The sequence below is a fragment of the Choloepus didactylus genome, chromosome 15 (genome assembly GCF_015220235.1).
Source record: "Choloepus didactylus isolate mChoDid1 chromosome 15, mChoDid1.pri, whole genome shotgun sequence".
Taxonomy (NCBI): domain Eukaryota; kingdom Metazoa; phylum Chordata; class Mammalia; order Pilosa; family Megalonychidae; genus Choloepus; species Choloepus didactylus.
The window spans coordinates 67,912,517-67,929,194 of record NC_051321.1 but is presented as its reverse complement, the minus strand read 5'-3'; the positions used below and the strand labels follow the sequence as shown (position 1 = coordinate 67,929,194).

The 16,678-nt window shown below is 51.2% G+C and overlaps 1 protein-coding gene across 1 annotated transcript in view; it reads right to left on the bottom strand.

Moving 5' to 3' along the window:
- Positions 1-9,590, bottom strand: part of SLC29A3 (solute carrier family 29 member 3) — a 45,836-nt gene extending 36,246 nt beyond the window's left edge. The window contains exons 1-2 of the mRNA XM_037804422.1: positions 9,401-9,590; positions 4,795-5,096 (exon numbers count right to left, since the gene is read on the bottom strand). Coding sequence (XP_037660350.1) covers positions 4,795-5,096; position 9,401 — 303 coding nt within the window. The 5' untranslated portion in view covers positions 9,402-9,590. The remainder of the gene's footprint in view (positions 1-4,794; positions 5,097-9,400) is intronic.
- Positions 9,591-16,678: the final 7,088 nt, after the last annotated feature.

Below are 16,678 nucleotides of genomic sequence, written 5' to 3'. Positions count from 1 at the left end.
CTGCTCCCATTTAAAGCAAACCCCTGAGTCTGCTGTCTCCGATTTCTCTCCTCCCACCCTCTCTCTTGCCGCTTCCAGTCCAGCTTCTCCCGCAACCTCCCGAGTTTTGCTCTCCTCAAGGTCACCAAGGACAAAGGCTCTGTCCTCACCCCTTGTGGCTGATAAACAGCCTTGGCACGGCCGATCCCTTGCTCCTCCTTGGAAACTACATTCAGAGATTTCTTTTTCAAAGAGGAGAACGAAAACCATTTCAGTGTGGATATTGCTTCATGAAACTGTTGTTTCCCCTGGCATGTCTGTCTTGCCAGGTGCAATGTGTGTTGTGGTCAAAAGAAGTCTGAAAACATTAGAAAACACTGACAGAGCAGAATGGCTAAGAGCCTGGGCCTGGGTTCAGCTGGCCTGGGGTTGAGTCTCCGTCGACACTTACTTTGTGTCTAGAAACAAATTACTTCATCTGTTTTGAGCCTTGGTTTCCTTCTCTGTAAAATGGGTATAATACCACCAATTCCTTAGGGCTGTAGAAAGGGTCAAAAGAGATCCTGAAAATAAAGCCTCTGGAACCCAGCCAGCTGCTTCATAAACGCTACTGAATGACTGAACTATCCGACACCCTCAGCACAGTGGCTGGTACATAGGAGGAAACATCAGTAGTTTCCTTCCTATCCGGTACCTGGAACACTTGGAAATGCTCCCAGGTGTGTCTACGGGCGGCTGCAGGCCCCAGGAGCCACGAAGCCCTGGCCGAGGCCACACAGCGGGTGAGGGCACTGCTAGGACTCAAGTTGATGTCCTTCTAATGCCAAACTCCAGGCTCCTCTCAGCTCTCTACGGTCCCACGAGACAGGACAAACCCAGCTTTCTGCCTGGGAAAGGTACTGCAGTTCTTATAACCGCCCAGTCCCCGAAAGAACTGAGAGCTAAGTGGGCTGGTCCGGGCCTGGCAGTGACAGGCAGCACGGGGCAGGCAGAGGCCAGGGATGTGTCTGGGGAGGATTTTCCTCTCTGGCTTCTCAGGGCCACACTTGCTCTTGCTTTGCATCACCCCAGGTGCCGGGACGATTATCTTGAAGCCCAGGCCACCCACAGCTCCTCCCCAGGAGCCTGGAACACGGGAAGGAAGAGGCAGGTAGCACAGAGACCTCCAGTCTTCTAACCGCGTCCGTTCAGCCTCCCCGTTCCTACCAAAGGGGAGCATTTCCCAGAGGAAGGAGCCCACGACTTCTCTCAGGGTCAGAGCTGGATAGGGCTGCAGGCTTGGGGGGAGAGGCAGCACAGCCACATGGAGGAAATACTCAAACACACTTAGGTTAGAGAAGCATAAAGCTCTCGGCCCACCTGCTTTCGTGAGGGTCCCAGTGACGCATCCCACGTCTCAGAGGCAGATCGGGCCAAGGAAGGACGGTCTTCCTCTTCCAGGAGGGTGGCTCCTCCAGTTCTCCAAGGAAGAAACTCCCCCCTCCACTGCCTGGTCTGACAACTTGCCCTGCAGGAAGTTCTTCTAGAGGGCTGATCTAAGTCTCTCATGATGTAGCCTAAGCACATAAACAGGCTATCTGGTGGAGGGAGAGACTTGCTGCTCACTACCTCCAGGTGGGAACCTTTCACTTGGAGCTGGCTGCACAGTGACCCATACAGATGAAATAAAATGGTGGGTCAAGGGCGAGGCAGGCCAGGGCTGCATGGAGTTGGCAAGTTTGCATGAACCTCTTCTCAAAATAGTTCATCCTGGTTCCTTTTACTCCTTTCTCCTGGATTGCGATGTCTGCCCTTTGGCCGAGTCATGCTATTTCTTCCTTGGGGTGGGGTGGGGGTTGGGGGTCTCAGGAGCTGGGCCAGGACCAAGGGTGACACTGGTGCTGTAAATAGGGGAAGGGGATGCCCAAGTCCCCTACCCACTGAACCAGATCAAGCTGGCTTCCTTTTCCACTGCAGGAACCTCACTTCATGTCTGTGTCAAACTGCCTGAAGCATCAGAACTCCTTGGGTGGTGGCCACTGTGACCCCCAGATCTTTTCATCTGACAACATGGAATTAATGAGACCCGCCCTGCAAGGTTGATCAGAGACAATGCATGTACTAGCCCTGCCATGGGCCCAGAGTCAGGAACAGAAAGCGGCAGCCACTGTGGCTTCCCCCTGCACCATTTTTTATCAATTCCTCCTTGTTGACGCTCTAGTTTTTTGGCCCTGGGCTCATAGGCCTGTGGTGGGCTTATCTGAGGTTCTTATTTCAGAGAACAAAGAGGAAAGAGTGAGTGGGATGCTTTCCAAACCATTCCAAAAATCTATTCCAGGTAGAAGAAAATGAGCCTGGGATAGGAGGTGACCTTGAAAGTGACATGACTGGGAGAGAGGGGTCCATGCAAACATTCCTACTGGGTCAAACTCCCCATCAAATGGTATCCAATCCTGGAAAAATATTAAAAGGAAAGTACAGAAAAAAACCCAAACATCCAGACCTGCAGCTAAGTGAGTTGCAGGTGGTGGCTGAAGACAGAGCCATTTGACAACCCCCCCAACACAACCCTCAAGTGCAAGGGCAGAACCAGCCACTTCTCCTAGGGAAACCAGGAAGAGAGGGGGAAAGAAAGAACTGGGGGAGGGGGTGGGTGGCAGGAATGAGGAATTAGGCAAAGAAAAACGGCCCACAGAATGCAGAAAGGCCCCAGCACGCTGGCTTCCCAAAGCCGGCCCATGAATCCAGGGGTGACAGGTCTCTCATCTCTGATGCCAAGAGCCAGGAGCTCCGGGCAGCCGCAGGTACTGCATCCGCACCTGCCAGCACTTGGAAAAAGGCAATAAAGCACCATAGCAGGGCCTGGAATGCTAAGTGCCTGCAGCTGGAAAGGGACTGCCTTGGAGCGAGAACAGCTCGCAGCAAACATCGGCTGCGTGAGAGCTCCCAGGGGCGGGCCTGCTTCCTTGCCCTCCGTCAGGCTGCCTGCACCCGGGGCTGGGGCGGTGGACAGAGGGCAGCAGGGGCAAATGCACGCACCCCAGCCAGGGGCAGGGGATCTTCTGGAGGAAGCCCAAGCGGGCTGGGTGGTTTATTGAGGCTGGCATAAAGCTGGGACGCTTGAGTCACTGGTAAAATAAAAGCGGATCGTAAAGCAGCCCAGCGAAGGCTGTTGTCTCTGGAAATACACCAGGGCCATATGCAGCTTAGAAGTGTGAGCCTCATCCCTGGGCCAATCCCCAATCCCCAAATGATAATAATGCCAATAATACTTATATAGCGCTCAATATGGTGTTAGCAGACATTGTTGTAAGAGCTTTTTACACATATTAATTTACTTATTCCTCACAACAACCCTAAGAAGTTGATAGTATTATTATCCTCCTTTTACATCCCAGGAAATGAAGCAGCACAGATAGGTCACGGGACTCAGAGCTAACAGAGCCCCAAGTGGCCCTGATGTCCAGCCCCGCAGAGGACTCGAGACAGATAACAGCGATGCTTTGTTCATGTGTCAGATCCATTGCAACAAAACCATGGAAAGTTCCTTGGGATGGAGAGGGGATACGGGGGTGTCCTCAGAGACACAAAGGGGGTACACATCAGACCCCAGCTGTATCCTGCCACTGGCACCTGGGATGCCTTCAGAACTGTCCCCATTTCCCCATCCATGAGTTTCAAGTGAGAGCTGCAGAAACTGAGACCCCAACAAAAGAAGTCACCCCGCAAAGTGAAGTCACTCCCAGCGTGGAAGATGGGGGTGAGGTCTGGCATCACTGTGAACAGAACACAGTTTCAGACTCCTCGCCCTGACTTTCCAAAGCCCAGGCAATGACCTCAAGCCTCACTTCTCTCTTACGTGTACCTCACACACAGCAAAACTGGCCATCCCATCGTCTTTATACATGCCTAAATTTTCTTCCCAAGGGCCTCTGCCTTCTTCCACCTGGAATGTCTACTCCCCATTCTTCAAATCCACACCTTCCCTAAGTCACAGCGATCTCTCCTCTGGTGACATGAGTTTATCCCCAAAGGTTTGGTTTCCCCATCTCTGTAACTACAGAACCCTCCTATTTTAGCTGAGCACATGGTCCTCTGGAATGAAGACTACATTTCCCAGCCTCCTTTGCAGTTTGTGTAGTCATATGACTGAGTTCTGACCAATGTGATGTAAGAAGAAACAGAGTATATTACTTCCAGGAAGTGTTCTTATTTGTAAAGGGAATTCCTGCCTTCTCCCCTTCCTTTTTCCTACAGATGTAATGGCTGGAGCTCTAGCAGGCATCTTGGGCTGTGAGGTGACCTTGGGAATGGGAGCCACGCATGGTGGGTCAACTGGTTTCCTGACACTGTGGAATACCATACCAGCCCGGGGCTGACCTCTCCAGATTCGGGTATGAGAGAAAAATGACCCTCCATCTTCTTTTAGCCATTGCTCATTTGGAGTTTTCTATAACTCACAGCTGAACTTAATGCTACTAAATCTATTTCTTCAAACCCTGGGAGGCATGGACTCCATGGACTCTGGATTTTTGGGGGTTTATCACACTCCACTTCACAGACTCATCATCTGCATCTCCTTGCCCCAGTTAAACAGAAAATAAGACTGGAACTGGGCCTTATCCATCTCCACGGAGTGTGACGCCTCAGATGCAGCACAAGGCATGTCTTAGGACTAAATCAGATTCTTTCTACAGCACTTCACACAGCTTCTTAATTCACATCCATATTCTCACCCTGGAATGGTGCACCCCAAGTCAATCCCCCCCTCTGCCTCCTCCCCTCCCCAGGCTGCTCCCTCCCGCCCACCCGCCTCCAGGGAGGAAGTGCCCTTACCAGGATGTCTGAGCCCGCTGCACCCTGCTGTGCGGCTGTGCTGGAGGAGTTGCTGAGTTTGAAGATCCAGTACTCCTTGGCAGTGACAAAGAAGTTCCACGGCAGCAGGGCGCCGATGCCCATGACGAAGAAGATGATGTAGGCACCATTGAAGCGGTCCTCGGGCCTCTGCAGGCCAGGCGGTGGCGGGTGGTCCAGCAACTTGTCAAGCAGCGCCTCCTGGTCAGCTTGGAGGGAGCTGCTTGTGGTTCTGTAGGCGGAGTTTGTACTGTGACAAAAGTCACCCTCTGAGACAATGGCCACTATTGGAACGGGGAGAGAAAACGAAACAGGGCAGGTGAGCAGAAGCTCAGGCTGGGGACAAGCTGAGATCTTGTCCACCCTACTAAGCTGCCAGTGCCTCCACACCAGGGGCCGTAAGGTCACCGAAGCCCGGTTGGAGAGCTTCAGGTTTAAGGAACAGGGAGAAAGACAGAAGTCAGACTCAGAGAAGGACAGGACGTCAGAACTCTAAGTGACCTCAGAGGTCACCCCACCCATACAGAGCCACCATAGGTAACATACAAGGGTGGGGCAGACTGGGTGTAAGGCAATGGGGCACAGTGGGGCCTGCAGTAATCACGCCAGAAAAGCAATCTGGTCTAAAGAAATTTGAATCTCTCTGCAGCAGTAAAAAAGGAATCAGGACCTTTAGTGGACATAAAATGATCTCTAAACTCTTTTCACTTGAAGTGAGAAAGGCAAGAAGCAGGAGACGGTGTGGAATATGCTACTACTATTTATATACAAAAAGGGAAAGTATATGTGTACACACACATACATAAAGATATTTATTTGTATATGCATAGAATATGTCTTGAAGGATATATAAGAAATTTCTAACCAGTGGTTGCTTCTGAGGAGGGGGCTGGGGACAAGGAAGGAGGGGACTTCACTGCATTCTCTTTTGTGCCTTTTGAATTTTTAAATTCAATTTTGTTGAGATATAGTCACATAGCATACAATCATCCAAAGTGTACAATCAGTTGTTCACAGTACCATCATATAGCTGTGCATTCATCACCCCAATCTATTTTTTGAACATTTTCCTTGTACCAGAAAAAGTAAAAATAAGAATAAAAAATAAAAGTAAAAAAAGAACACCCAAATCATCCCTGCCCACCCTATTTTTCATTTAGTTTTTTGTCCCCATTTTTCTATTCATCCATCCACACACTGGATAAAGGGAGTCTGATCCACAGGGTTTTCACAATCACACTGTCACCCTTTGTAAGCTACATAGTTATACAATCATCTTCAAGAGTCAAGGCTACTGGGTTGCAGTTTGACAGTTTCAGGCATTTACTTCTAGCTATTCTAATGCATTAAAACCTAAAATGGGTTATCTATATAGTGCATAAGAATGCCCACCAGTGACCTCTTGACTCCATTTGGAATCTGTGCCTTTTGAATTTTGAACCATGTGAATTTTTCACTTGTTCAAAAAATAAAATTATAAGTAAAAATAAAGGCATTCAAAGGAAATAATTTAAAGAGTGTAGCGTGTAGAGCTGCTTCCATTAGCCAGTTTATAACCTTTGATGGTCCACTCCCTCATTTCGTCTGTGGGGAAACCAAGGCCTGAAAGAGAGGAAGGTCACAGGCTAGGTAAATGGCCAAGCCTGGGTTGCAGCTTCTGCCCGAGTCCCCACCTGACCATCTTATCCCACCAGGAGACAGCCATTCCCAATCTGTGGTCGCACCTAAGGCAAATGGAAGATTCTGGGCTGTCAGTAATTACAAGCTACATGATCTTGGGCAAATCACCATGCTTCTGAGCCTTGGTTTCCCCATCTGCAAACCTAGGGAACTCTTTTAAACAATTGCTCTGCAACTGGCAATGCCTGGCCCGTGGCAGCAGCTGCTGAAGCATCAGCATCTTCCCCAGCATCCTGGCCTTGCCACCTGGCTGGCTGGCTGCAGAGTTTGGCTGCAAGGTAGAAGGCCTACTTCTATGCTCTGTGTAGCACGTGGACGTGGCAGCAGCTTGATAAACAGGAAATATTTCAATAATGCTGAGGACGGGACACTGTAGTCTCTTCTGCAGTAGCTTCCTTCCTACCCAATCAATCAACCAGTCATTGCATCTCGGCTCACATAGAAGGCTGTTCCAGTTTACTAGAGCTGCCATTATGCAAAATACCAGAAACAGATTGGCTTTTATAAAGGGGATTTATTAGGCTACAAATTTACAGTTCTAAGGCCATAAAAGTGTCCAAATTAAGGCATCAAAAAAGAGGAAACCTTCACTGAGGAAAGTCCAATGGTGTCCAGAACACCTGTCAGCTGTGAAGGCATGTGGCTGGTGTCTGCTGGTCCTTTGCTTCCAGGTTCTGGTTTCAAAATGGCTTTCTCCAAAATGTCTCTGGGCTTCTGTCTTCGCTCCTCTCTCTCAGCTCCTGTGCATCCTTGCTTCTTTCTCCCAGGGCATTTCTCTCTAAGCGTCTAGGGGTCCTCTCAGCTTCTCTGGGGCAAACTCTGGGCTTCATCTCTTAGCTTAGGATCTCTACATGTCCCTTTGTCTGCATCGCCAAACGTCTCCAAGCGTCAGCAGCTGTGTTGGCTCTTAACTTCTCTTAAGTACTCCAGTGAACTAATCAAGAGCCACCATGAAGGGGCAGGGTCCACACCTCCATGGTAATAACCCAGTCAAAAGTCTCACCCACAGTTGGGAGTCTCACATCTCCATGGCAACACTCAAGTAAAAGTTTCCAGCCTAATCAAAAGACTAATCAGTCTGCCCCCCCAAGACTGCATTAAAGAATATGGCTTTTCTGGGGGACATAATATATCTAATCTGGCACAGAGGCCGAGCCTTAACTCAGAGCACTGAGTCGCGCAGAGTGGCACCTTTCTTCCCTAGTGAGATGAGTGCCTTCTCACATGGGTACACAGCCTTGCCCACTATCTCAGGAGAGCTTCACAACACTCCTCGGAATTAGGCAGGGTGGGAACTGCTGCCGCCCTTTTTCAGATGCAAAGACTGAGGCCTTGATGGCACTTGATTTGTCCCAATTCCCAGTAAGAATTACCAATAGTTAAAATTAAACCAGCACCCATGCATACCAAGGTCTGTACCCAGCTCTTGAGCCTGGCAATGGCCTAATGAGGCAGGTACTAGTCTCAGTCCATTTCACAGATGAGGGGTCTTAGGCTCAGAGAGGTTGACTAACTGGCCAAAGGTCACACAGCTACCAGATGAAAGACCAAAATTAGGTAACCAAGCAGTCTGAGGTCCAGGCCAGACTCCTGGGCCTCCCTGGGAAGAGACTGCTGAGAATCTGAACCCGTGTCTTCTGGCTCCAAGTACAGGCCTCTGTCCCAAAGGCCTTGCAGCCAGTGAGGTGTGCATGGAGGCGGGGGCAGTGCTGCTGAGGCACCCTCACCAATGTCAGTTGCAAGGATGGATGCCTCTTGGCCAGCTTAGTCTCTTGGACTGGGGCAACACGTACCTGAGACAAGGCAGAAGGAGGCTGCGCGGCTGCCCCAGCCCAGAACATTCAAGTCAGATCTATTTTAAACTCCCTGTTTGAGCAGAGTTCTTCCCCAGCCTTAATACACAGGGAACTCAGCAGCTCCCACCAAACAGACAGCAAACACACACACACACACACACACACACACACACACACACACAGTTTTAAAATTAGTATCACACAGTTTTAAAATTAGTATCTAAAAATGTAAAAAGTAATTCTGACCCAAGCAGGACAGTAAAGAATGAGCAAGTGGTTCTTCCCAGATGCTCCAGCAACAGGGGTGGGTGCAGTGACCCAACAGCTGGGTCACCGGATGCCCCACTCGGCCAGGGCTCAGTCTCAGCTCCGGGCCTCTGCCGAATGGTTGACCATTCAGGCTTGACCGAGGTTCTGAAGGAGCCAGGATTTTTCTCTAACCTGGGTCACAGGCCAGGGCACTGGAGTGAGCAAAGCCTTATTACTGTTTATAAAAGCTAGCTGCTGGCTTTTTGATTAAAAAAGAAAGAAAAAGAAAGGTAAGGAAGAGCCGGAGCCTCCCCAGGACAGGCTGGCTGTGGCCGGGTGTGCATTCCTCAAAAGCCGTACAGGAGCTGGCTCCCTCCCCGGGTGACCTCAGGGCACGAAGAAGCAGGAACCTGGAGGGCTACCGGACCCTGCAGAAAACCTCTGAGCGGCGAAGATCAAATGCTCCTTCCAATGGGGTGTCTGACTGCCTGCCTGGAAGTCCTCATCTGTGAAATGGGGCTGGGGGCTGGTGAGGCTAATCTGTGGGAAAGCATGTTGGGAAGCACAGGAACCACCCAAAGGTCAGAAAGGAGGTGGGGAGAGAATGGGGGTCTGAGGGAATGGGGTGGAGACCCAGAGAGAAGAGAGGACGAGTGGGTGACAGAGAGCGTTGGGGGGAAGAGGGGGCGCTAGAGAGCAGGGAGGAAGAGGAGGGACAGCGCCCGGAGGAGGCGGCGGAGGGAGGCCGCCGGGAGCGAGCCCCGGGGGCGCCCGGGAGCCGGAGGAGCTATCGGTGGGGCCGCACCAGGCCGGGCCCCCAGCGCGGGGCCAAGCCCACCGCCCCGACCTCCGGCCACACTTACTGTCGCCGCGTCGCCGCCGCCTCCCGGGCCGCCGCGGCCCCTGCGACTCGGGGCTCGGCCTCCTCGGGGCTCCGGCTCGGGCGGGACGGCAGGCTCGGCTCCACCCCCCGGCCCGCCCCGGCCGCCAGCCCACGCAAACTCTTCTCCTTTTGTGTTTTTCGGTTGCGCTCCCGCGCCAGGGCGGGGGCTGGGGACGTTCGCCCCTTTTCACAGGTGGAGAAAATGAGGCGCCAGAAACTGCCCGAGGTTGCCGTGGCAGGCGGGGTGCGCCCAGGCCCCCAGGCTGCTGCAGCCCCTCCACCTTGGACCTGCTCCCTCCACTTCAGCTCCTGTGCCGCCAACCCCAGGTCATGGAAGAGCGCCCCACTTCTCCCCACGTGGCTCCCAGACCCCTAGAGGACCCCTCTAAATGCAGCTCTCATTCCTCCTTGGTCCTGCTACCACCCGGGGCACCTCAGCGACCCTTCGTGCCCCAGAACCGCAGCTGGCCATGGCCACCCAAGCTTTGCTCACAGATTCAGGCCAGCAGCACCAGTGGCCAGGTCACTGCCAGGACGTCTTTCCTTCTGTCACTGCCTTCCAGAGGCTGCTGCCTGGCTGGGGCCTGGGGGCTGTGAAGGGGGCAGCAGCTGGGTGCCCAGAACACAGTGGGAGAAGGGCTCATGTCTGCTTCCCACAGCCCAACCCCCTCCCATCAGCTGCCTGGCCTTCATTTTGGGTTTCAAACCAAGGGCCCCTCCTTTGTCCAGCTCTCTCTCTGTGCTGTGCCCTTTACATCCTTCTCATGAACTGCCTGATGGTCCTGAGGGCAGGGGCTTCGTTATCCCCTTAAGCAGACAGGGGAAGCAACATGGAGCCGGGAGGTCCTAGCAGATCTGATTTTCAACCTCCTGCACGAGATGCCTCCCACCTGCAAGCATGCCCAGTGCTGGGCGCTCTCGGTACCAGATTGAATGGCAGCCTTGCTTCAAGGGAGATTCAGCCATTTACCCAACCAGTAGACCTACTGCATGCTGGGCCCTGCACTGCCCCATTTCACAGGGGAAGCATCCGAGTTTCTGTGCCATTAAGTAGCTGGCCCAACACCCCACGGTGGGGAGTCCGAATTTGCCCCCAGTTTTGTCTGATTTTGAAGTCCTCGCGTGTTCTCTGGTCTGTCATGTGACCCCTCCTGAGGCTGGGGCCAGATTGGGGTGGCCCCTGAGAGCCAGGCTGGGCATCTAGACAGCCCCCCTGAAACCACAGGGCTCCGGAAAGGACTACAGGAGAAGAGAATGGGCCCCTCCAGTGATTGGCAAGATGGCCATGGTGACCGCAGGCAGGCCAGGGGATGAGTGGCTGGAGACATTTGGCTGGGAGAGATGATTTATTTGTCCAGCAGCGGCCTAAGAAAAACAGACCCACCTTTGCGGAGTTTTTTGTCTTACTCCTTTTAGACCCAAACCATTCCAGCTCCCAACAAGGCCTCCCTAACTCGGGTCAGTGCAGTTTGTAGCACCCCAGCCCAGGACACCTGGATCTTGCCAGAGGTGGGCTCTCCAGGGTCTGGGCAGATGCCAGTGCCCCCATCCTGGGCCCCTGTACACTTCCTTCTTGGAGCACCACTGATCTCTCTCCAACTCTCAAGAAGGCTGGGCAAGTTCTCCAAGGTCCCTCAGCTCTCAAGGTGGAGCAGGCCCTGCACCCAGGTGGACACAGCCTCCCAGGGCTGCAGAGAGGTTCTTGGGAGAGCCAGAACTTGGTGTGAAGGACTGCTGGCCATCCTAGCCTCACACCCTGACCTGCATGTAATGCACGCCAGGAAGGAAGCAAGACCTTCCTGACCCCTGGGTCCCAGCCCAGTCGGACAGTGTGGAGCAGGGATCCAGAAACCTGGGCAGGAAGTTCCAGGCCTGTGCCCAGATGGACCCCAGGGGCCAGCGGTGCCATGGAAGTGGGGATAGGTTCTCAGAGTCACCTGCACTCCTTGTCCCAAGCTTTCATCTTATAAGCAGCTCTCCCCAAACACCTGCCTGATCATAAACATCCCTGGGGCACTTACTCAGATTCTGTAGCCCCTCCCCAGAGATCCTAAGGCAGAACTTTATCTGCCTTGTTTACTGGTAGACCTTCAGCTCTGGGCGCATAGTAAGTGCTCAATAAATACTTGATGAATGAATGTGATCCACAGTTTAGGATTTCAGGGGTGGGGCTGAGAAATCCATACATTTGATACGCATTCAGCATTCAGTTTGGGGAACAGTACCCTAAATTGTCAGAAAGTTCCCCAGCCCTGGAGAGGAAGGGATTGGAAGTGCCCAGTGGGAACCTTGGCTCCACTCTTATGAGCTGAAGGATCATGATAAAGTTACTAAACCTCTCTGGAGCCAGGATTCCTTGTGGGATTTTTGGAAGGATCAGATGAATTGACAGATACCAGGCCCCTGCTGCAAATTTTCTTCCTTCCCAAAGAAGAGTGTCCCACCCCAAATAAGGTAGAAGGTTGGTTTTTGTTGGGGGTGGGGGGAGATGGGGCTGTTTTCAGACCTTAATTTTAACTTTTTTTAATATCTGAAAAAATATCTTCTACCATAGAAAGCATTTTCATGAACGTTCTCTCATTTGATCTCCTAAACCCAGTGAAATGAAACTACTACTCTCATCTTACAGATGAGGAAACTGAGGCTCAGGGAGGTGAAGTGCTGGGCCAGGACACACAGCTGGCGATGGTGGCACGGCAGACCCCAGAGCTCTCTCTTCCATGCCACATTTGAAGCAGATGGGTGAGGCTGAGGAAGGAGGGGCAACACAGAGAACAAAAGTCCTTGGGCCAAGCCAGGGCTCTTCCTGGTGCTGTCCTCAGCCCCCATCTCCTTGGAGCTCCAATGTTTTGTCACTTGATCGCTTTTTCTCCATGCGAAGCCCTGAGTCATTTTATATATTGTCATTTAAATAGTCATTTTATAATTTATAATTTGCTTTATCTCTGGAGAATGTGTGTGAGTGAGACAGTTTCATGACACCTGCCGAGGGAATCAGAGGCAGCCGGAGCTCTCCTCTAGCAATCTGAGACTGGGGGGCTTTCTTCAGAGGGAGGAGGTGTGGGCACTGGGGCCTGGCTGGTGCTAAGGCTAGGTTTTGGGGGGGCTGGGTCTTGGAGGATGGCCTCCATCATTAAGACAGAGATGCTGGGGAGGAACAGGCTGCAAATGCATCCACCAGGCTGCTTCCCGGCCAGGATGGGCTCACCTCATCCTGCAGGGTCTAGACCCACAGTGGCAGTAGCATCTAGCTCAGTGCCAGGGTGTGGCTGTAAGCTTTGGGCACACTCAGCTTCCCAGGGAGTGTGGGAGGCTGGGAGGGATCTGGGAAGGTGCGCCACCGGAGGTGGAGTCAGAGGTCCTGGGCTCTAATTCTGACCTTGCCCCTGACCTGCTGTGTGACCTTGAGCAAATCTCTTACCCTTGGGTTGCTTCCTTGATAAGGCAATAAAAGCATCTATCCTGACAGGTAATTAGAAAAGAGGTGGTCAGAATTGAGAGGAGGAGGTAAGCGGAGAGAGAGACTTGGTATTTATACACAGGTTGACTTGAAAAGTGACAGTCTCTGGGGGCTGGGGCCAGGGAGGGGGTGGGAGTGAGGAGGGGCTGGTGTGGGCAGGCCCAGGGATTGGCCGGCTTCCTCCACGCTGGCCTGAAGTGGCTGCGGCAGACTCACATAGCTCCCTTTTGAATTAATTAATTAATTAATCGATTAACTAATATTTTTATTAGAGAAGTTGTAGGCTTACAGAAAAATTATGCAGATAATACAGAGTTCCCATAAATCCACCCCCGTCATGACCATCTTGCATTAGTGTGGTACCTTGTTACAATTAAGAGAGTGTTATTATAATTGTGCTCTTAACTATGCTCCATATTACAGTAGTGTTCACTGTTTGTGTTTTGTTCTTTTAAAAGTTTTCATTCTAAAATTTCCCCTCTTAACCACATTCAGGTCTGTAATTCAGTAGTGTTAATTACATTCACAGACCCTTGATGTGCCTGGAGATGGAGTGGCTACACTTTTCCACCCAGAGGGTCCCCCACTCTGTATCTGGGGTGCAGATGGGGAGTGTGGGGTGTGGTGACTGGGTAGACTGGTAAGAGGGGCCTGGCTCGGTGGACAGACCTGGGCTTGGATGCAGATCACGTGTCTCTAGGCAAGTCAAACCTCAGTTTCCTCATCTGTAAAGGGTGTAACAACACCAACCTAAAGCCTGCTATGGGCAAGCCTAGGTGCCTGGCAAATTGTACTGACTGCTGTTCAAGGAGCTGAGATACCGAGCCCCTGCTCCAGCTCTGCCCTCCGCGGGGAGCACCTCCTTGAATCCACCGCACAGCCCCATGAGGGAGGCACTTTTGTTACCTCATTGTGCTTATAAGGAAATAGGCATACCAAAAGGTTAGTAGTACCTTGCTCTGGGTACACAGCTGGGCCTTTCTGCTTCTAGAACCCACCCGGAGCTCCATCAAAGCGGTGGGGGCTGCACAACCCCCATCCTCTAAGACTGGAACCCTGCAAGCTCCCCTCTCTGCCCCTTACCCAAAATCTGCTGGCCTGTGGGCAATTAAGCACTTTAGGAATTGCGTAAATATTTCGTACAGCCCCTGCCCCTCCAGCCTCAACCAGATATCAGCTTAGTAGATGCAGAGGACTCCACCCATGGAATTCGCCGACTGTGCTGCCATCTTGTGGCACTGCCTTGCCACTGCAGTTCTCACAGGCTGGGCTTGCTCAGTGGAGAGGCCATTTGCCTCTTTCCAGGGTTTATTGGTCCCCAAGCAGGGCACATGGATCCTGGGAGGTAAGGTATCACCATGACTGCTCACCCATAACTTCTCTGCCCTCACATCATTAATTCAAGCCCCCCCCCCCAGTCTGCCCCTAACCACCTTTCCTCTGGACTTACTGGAGACTTCAATCCTTGCCCCCTGTCTCCCCTCCATCTATCAGGCATCTCTTTCCCTCCACCCTGATCCAGCTTAGGTCCCAAGGTCCATCACTTCAGTGACACTCTTAGCAATGCCCTACACTTTCTCATCTCCTTTTGGTGATGAGCACACCTGCACACATGGGTCTCTTTGGAGAAAGCCACAAGCAGGGCTAGTGATTGCACTCTGAAGTCATGGTTACCAACCTAACATAGACCTGCAGGATTCCCTAAGGAGTCCTACAACTCCTGCAGGTCAGCTCCTGCCAGCTTTCAGCCTCCTCCTCCACCCGCTTCAAACCACTGACCTCACACTATCCCAGGATGGCTTCATCTCTTGCCTACGGGAAAAACAGACGTCACCTGATAGGAGCAGCCTCTTTTCCCAGCACCAAATCTGCCTCCATCCATTCTTGTTTGCTTTTGCTTTTTTCTTTCTCTCCGGTTACAACAGAGAAGCTGCCCCTTACTAAGGCTGGTCCCCTCCCTGGGCTCTGGGTTCCATCCCATCCCTACCCACCTGCCCAGAAGCCTGACAGGAGCCAGTGGCCCTTGTCTTTCTTACGCTTTCACTCCCCACTCTCTCCTGCATTCTTTCACTGCTTAAAGTCTTTCTAAGGCAGTATAACTGACATATAGACTAGTGTACAGATACAGATTTGAAGTGGACCGCTTAATGAATGATCACAAAATGACACTGGCACCCAGATCATTCATGAAGTAAGTTAATTCTATCTTATTTTAAATCTCATAAGACATCATTTAAAAAAATTTTTTAATTTAAAAAATTTTTGTTTAATTTCAATTTACTCATCTGTTTACCCTTCCAAAATTTCCTCTGCTTTTCCTACATTTGCTTCCTCCTAGAAAGCCCAAAGAACTCTTGTTACTATTTCTTTTTGTGTCAATCTGTTAGCAATGAAGTCTCTTAGTTTTGTTCATCTGGAAATGCCTTTTGAAGGATGTTTTCATTAGATCTAGAATTCTAGACTGGTGGTTCTTTTTTTTCAGCACTGCAAAGATATTGTTCCATTGTCCTTGGTGTTCTATTGCCTCTGCTGAGAAGACAGCTATAAATATTCCTCCTCCTTTGAAGGTGAAGTCACTTAACTTCCTAGTGGCTGCCTCAGATTTTATCTTTGCCTTTGGTTGTAGCAGTATTACTATGATATGCTTAGGTATGGATTTCTTTGTATATATGCTGCTTGAAGTTCACAGTACTTCTCGAATTTGTGTCTTTATGTCTTTGATTAATTCTGGAAAACTCTCAGCCAGTATTTCTTCAGACATTGCTTGTGCCATATTCTCTCCTCCCCTTCTTAGACGACACCTACACTAGACCTCTTCACCATACTCCATGTTCCATATATCGCTTACACTTGTCTCTCTATTCTCCAGCCTTTCTTTTCTTTGTGCTTCTGTCAGGATGTTTTCTGCTGGCTTATCTTCCAGTTCATTTAGCCCTCTCTTCTTCTATGTCTCATTTGTTGTTAAACCCATATGTTAAATTCGTAATATTAGTCATATTTCTTTCATTTCTAGTATTTACTTAGCAATTTTTAAATAGATTCCACTACTCTGCTAAAATTCCCTATCAAGTCTTCTATCTTCTTGATGATATTAATCAGAGATACTTTAAAGTTTGTATCTTGTAAGTCTAATAAAAGGATAACCTGCTTCCCCAGCACCCCACCCTGCCTCAGAGGCCCTTGGGGACCCAGCGAGCTTTCTGGGGCTGTGTGGCCTCCCCCAGTCCCCAGAGGAAGGACCCCACCCCTGGACCGGGCAGAGGACCCCCGTTCTCACGGGCCCTCCCTTTGGGTGATTTTTATTTTCCTTTGTCCTCCTCCTCATCTTCTAAATCATTTAATAGTTTAAACCTTTGGTTTTCACTCCAAATTCATGAGACCATTATTGGTAGGTGGTGGTTCACTCAAATTCCTACTCTATTCTCGAATTGCCTTAGGTTTGCTATTGTGTACTTATCTTAAAACATTCATTCCATAGCCTCTCTTTATTTTCGAAGTTTTAGATTTACAGAGTAGTCCCCAAATGAGGGCCGGTTTCCCCCCCACACACACCCGCACCCGGCTCTCCTGTCGTTGGCGCCTCAGATGACCACGAGAGCCTCGTCTTTAACCACAGACTGACAGCGAGACCGGAGGAATCGGGGACCTGCCCAGCCAGGTCTGGGCGGCCTGGGGAGGGGGCCCAGGGCCCAACCGTGGTGCCTCACGGGGCTCAGTCGTCACAGGCACGTCTCCAAGATGCATGCGAAGTCCTCCTTCGGGGCCGGGCCGGGTGCGGCCACCGTGCCATCTCCCGGG